At 51.2% G+C, this 4,269-nt stretch overlaps 1 protein-coding gene and 2 non-coding genes across 3 annotated transcripts in view; all 3 read left to right on the forward strand.

Annotated features, from left to right (window-relative positions):
- Nucleotides 1–1,625: 1,625 nt before the first annotated feature.
- Nucleotides 1,626–4,269, forward strand: part of RPS8 (ribosomal protein S8) — a 3,855-nt gene continuing 1,211 nt past the window's right edge. Inside the window, exons 1-4 of the mRNA XM_017540701.2 lie at nt 1,626–1,733; nt 2,150–2,256; nt 2,769–2,868; nt 4,161–4,267. Coding sequence (XP_017396190.1) covers nt 1,730–1,733; nt 2,150–2,256; nt 2,769–2,868; nt 4,161–4,267 — 318 coding nt within the window. The 5' untranslated portion in view covers nt 1,626–1,729. The remainder of the gene's footprint in view (nt 1,734–2,149; nt 2,257–2,768; nt 2,869–4,160; nt 4,268–4,269) is intronic.
- On the forward strand, nt 1,993–2,072 carry LOC119473056. The gene has a single exon (XR_005202223.1). It is a non-coding gene; the product is annotated as a small nucleolar RNA SNORD55/SNORD39 (small nucleolar RNA).
- Nucleotides 2,583–2,686, forward strand: LOC119473058. The gene has a single exon (XR_005202225.1). It is a non-coding gene; the product is annotated as a small nucleolar RNA SNORD46 (small nucleolar RNA).

Raw genomic sequence — 4,269 nt, forward strand, 5'->3', positions numbered from 1 at the left:
AAATAAAAACAGAATAAAGAAAAAGAAAAAAATGTGGTACATATACACAATGGATTACTATTCAGCCATAAAAAAGAATGAGATCCTGTCATTTGCAACAATATGGGTGGAACTGGAGGTCATTATGTTAAGTGAAATAAACTGGTTACAGAAAGACAAACGTATGCAGAGAATCGCATGTTCTCACGTATTTGTAGGATCTAAAAAAACAACTGAACTCATAAACCTAGAGAGCAGAAGGATGGTTACCAGAGGCTAGGAAGGGTAGTGGGAGGGTAGCAGGGCAGCGGGCATTGCTAATGTGTACAAAAATTGAATGTCAGAATAAATAAAACCTACTATTTGATAGCAAAACATGGTGACTATAATCAATAGTAACTTAATTGTATATATCTTTTTTAATTTTTTTAAAAGATGGGGTTTCACCATGTTGGTCAGGCGGGTCTTGAACTCCCGACCTCAAGTGATCCACCTGCCTTGGCCTCCAAAGTGCTTGGATTACAGGCGTGAGCCACCATGCCCAGCCTGTATATTTTATTTTTTTGAGATGGAGTCTTACTCTGTCACCCAGGCTGAAGTGAGTGCATCGGTGCCATCTCGGCTCACTGCAACCTTCACCTCCCTGGTTCAAGCGATTCTCCTGCCTCAGCCTCCAGAGTTGCTGGGATTACTGGCACCCGCCACCACGCCCAGCTAATTTTTTTTTATTTTTTAGGAGAGACAGGGTTTCACCATGTTGGCCAGGCTGGTCCAAACTCTTAAGTTCCGTTCATTTTGGTGGCTTTAATTAATTACCATTTATAAACCAGCGATTCCCAAAATAACATCTTCAGTGCAGATCCCTTATAAAGATGACCAGTCATGAATATTCAGCTTCCTACCTGCCTTTCCCAGTTACAAAAATGAACGTGTTCAGAACAGCTCCTACCTAGGCCTAACCCATCTCAGTAAATGGTCCCAATATTTACCCAACTGATCAAGTGAGAATTTTAAGAATCCTTACTGGCCAGGCGCCGTGGCTCACGCCTGTAGTCCCAGTACTCTGGGAGGTCAGGAGTTCCAGACCAGCCTGACCAACATGGAGAAACTCCGTCTCTACTAAAAATACAAAATTACCTGGGCGTGGTGGCGCATGCCTGCAATCCCAGCTACTCGGAAGACTGAGGCAGGAGAATCGCTTGAACTTGGGAGAAGGAGGTTGCGGTAGCCGAGATCGCGCCACTGCACTCCAGACTGGGCAAAAAACGCGAAACTGTTTCAAAAAAAAAAAAAAAAAAAAAAAACCAAAAAAAAAAAAAAAAAAAAAAAAAAAAAAAAAATCCTTGACACTGCCCTCTCCCTCAATCCCCATGGCCAATCTACCACCAAACCCTTCAAAACAAAACCAAGTCCACACTCGTTTCCAGCTCCACTGCCTTCCACCCTTTTCCAACGCAGCCGCATCCACATCTCATCGTAAACGACTGCAGCAGCCTCTGAAAGGAGTCAACAAGCGCGCATCTGCAGATGCCGCAGACTCCCCTCCTCCAGCCCAAGGTCTGACGGGGGTTAGCAGGGGGTCGACAGCCCAAGCGCCCTTCTCCAGCCCGAGGCGCAGCAGTAGACACGTAAGTCTCGTCGCCCGACGTTGTTTCGGCGCTCAGAAACAACGTAGAGGTGGGGGCGGGGCAGCGTTTTACAAACCGGACCGTGAGTCTGCGCGGTTTCTCTTTCCAGCCAGCGCCGAGCGATGGGTGAGTGTTCCTCTGCTTAGAGGCGGGTGATTCGGGGGGTGAGTTCAATCCGGCCCCATCTTGCTTCACAGCCTACTGAGGAGTCCAGGTGCCCCGACCCCCGGCCAGGAAAAGCCACTAGGAGGAGCAGCCCTCGGGTTTCGGCCACCGAGCCTCTCTCTGGGGGCTGCGAAGGGCCCGGGCTCTGGGCTGCGGGCTGCGGGCTCCAAGCGGCGCCAACATGGCTGCCGCACGAGAAGTAGGCCCTGGCCGGGCCGCACGTGTATGATGACAATTCCGTGATGCTGCAGACTCCCGACTGCGCGGTGGGGAAGCCAACCTTGGAGAGCTGAGCGTGCGGCCCGCCAGGCGCGGGGTTCCGGAGCTGGCGAGTCGCTAACACCGACTCAAGCTTCCGTCCCCGCTTCCACATGCAGGTATCTCTCGGGACAACTGGCACAAGCGCCGCAAGACCGGGGGCAAGAGAAAGCCCTACCACAAGAAGCGGAAGTATGAGTTGGGGCGCCCGGCTGCCAACACGAAGGTGGGTGCGGGCGTGTGCCTGGCCGACCCGGAGATTGCCTTCCCCTGCTCTCCAGCGTTCTCGGGTCTCCGTGTGACGGTTGTCCGTTCTTTCTGTAGTAAGGCCTGGGTGTCCTCCCCGCATTTGCCTGTTAGATAAGTACCAAAGTGGAATGCTCGCTCCCTCAGGCCCCCGTCCCCGGAGCTTAGGGTCTCAGATGGATACTGTGTGGGGACTTCAGCTTCTGGAGAGGGCGGTGCCTCGCGTAATAGTCAGAAGCCTGGTCTTTTGTTTTTTTACAGAGGCTTAATTTTCAGAGTTTGGGGTCAGGTTTTCCTCTTGGAGGCAAGTAGGGTGATGAAAAAGAATCCTTAGGCGTGGTTGTGGCCGTCTTGGTCACTTGTGTGCCACTTGCCAATGCTAGGACATGTCATAGTTACACTGACTGTTGCCTCCTCCCGGCCCAGGTTCCTCTCCCTCTCTTGCCTTGCTTTCTTTGGTAACCCTAGTTCCTGTCCCCTTTTGTTTTCCAGATTGGCCCTCGCCGCATCCACACAGTCCGTGTGCGGGGTGGTAACAAGAAATACCGTGCCCTGAGGCTGGACGTGGGGAATTTCTCCTGGGGCTCAGAGTGTGAGTGAAACCCTTTGGGAGTGGGTGGGAAAACTCACCTTTTTTTTTCTCTCTCTCTCTCTTTTTTAAGAGACAGGGTCTCCCTATGTTGCTCAGGCTGGAGGGCAGTTGCTATGCACAGGCTCGATCCCACTACTGATTGGGACGGGAGTTTTGACCTGCTCCGCTTCCGACCTGGGCGGGTTCACCCCCCTTAGGCAACCTGGTGATACCCCCTCTCGGGAGGTCACCATATTAACGCCAAACTAAGTGTGGATACCCAATCGGCATAGCAGGCTACAGCCCAGAACTCCCCTGCAGCCTCGGCCTCTCAAGTAGCTGGGACTACAGGCATGCGCCACCTCACCCGGCCACCTAAACCTTAAGATTCAGCAGTGGTGGCTCATGCCTGTAATCCCACAACTTTGGGAGGCCAAGGTGGGTGGATCACCTGAGGTCAGGAGTTGGAGACCAGCCTGGCCAACATGGCAAAACCCCATCTATACTAAAAATATTAAAAAAATTATTCGGGCATGGTAGCGTGCACCTGTAGTCCCAGCTATTTGGGAGGCTGAGGCACAAGAATTGCTTGGAACTCAGGAGTTGGAGGTTGCATTGAGCCAAAATTGCCCACTGCAGCACTCCAGCCTGGGCAACAGAGTGAGACTCTGGTAGTGCTTTTGGAAGGAGGTCTCTGGCTTAGACCAAAGCATTTGAAGTTTCTCATTGCTGAAAGATCTTAAGGTAGCTGGAGAGTTCTCTCCACCCAGGCTGTTCTGTCCTGATCTTTTTTTTTTTTTTGAGACAGGGTCTCTGTTGCTCAGGCCGGAGTACCAGTGGCACGATCTTGGCTCACTGCAAACTCTGCCTCCTGGGTTCAAGTGATTCTCCTCCCTCAACCTCCCAAGTAGCTGGGATTACAGGTGTGTGCCATCATGCCTGGCTTATTTTTATATTTTTAGTAGAAACTGGGTTTCACCATGTTGGCCAGACTGGTTTCAAAACTCCTGGCTTCAGGTGATCCACCCTCCTGGACCTACCAGAGTGCTGGGATTACAGGCATGAGACATCACACCCCACCTGCTCTGATAACTCTGCAGCCTGGTAGATTGGGACTGATAAAGACTGTGGTTTCCAAACATCACTAGAAATGTGGGTTAGGGGTTTGTGGAAGACTGATGCCCCATGGCTCCTAAAGACTGAGAGTTCCCTTGTTTCTCCTTAAGGCCTCACGGAGCTGAAGAACCTGGAGGAGGGCGCCAGGGCAATTTTGTCCTCCAGTTTACTTGATTCCAAATTTCTCCTGTGAGCAGGTTGTACTCGAAAAACAAGGATCATTGATGTTGTCTATAATGCGTCTAATAACGAGCTGGTCCGTACCAAGACCCTGGTGAAGAATTGCATTGTGCTCATCGACAGCAC

The sequence above is a fragment of the Cebus imitator genome, unplaced genomic scaffold, assembly GCF_001604975.1.
Source record: "Cebus imitator isolate Cc_AM_T3 unplaced genomic scaffold, Cebus_imitator-1.0 Scaffold129, whole genome shotgun sequence".
In the NCBI taxonomy this organism is placed as follows: domain Eukaryota; kingdom Metazoa; phylum Chordata; class Mammalia; order Primates; family Cebidae; genus Cebus; species Cebus imitator.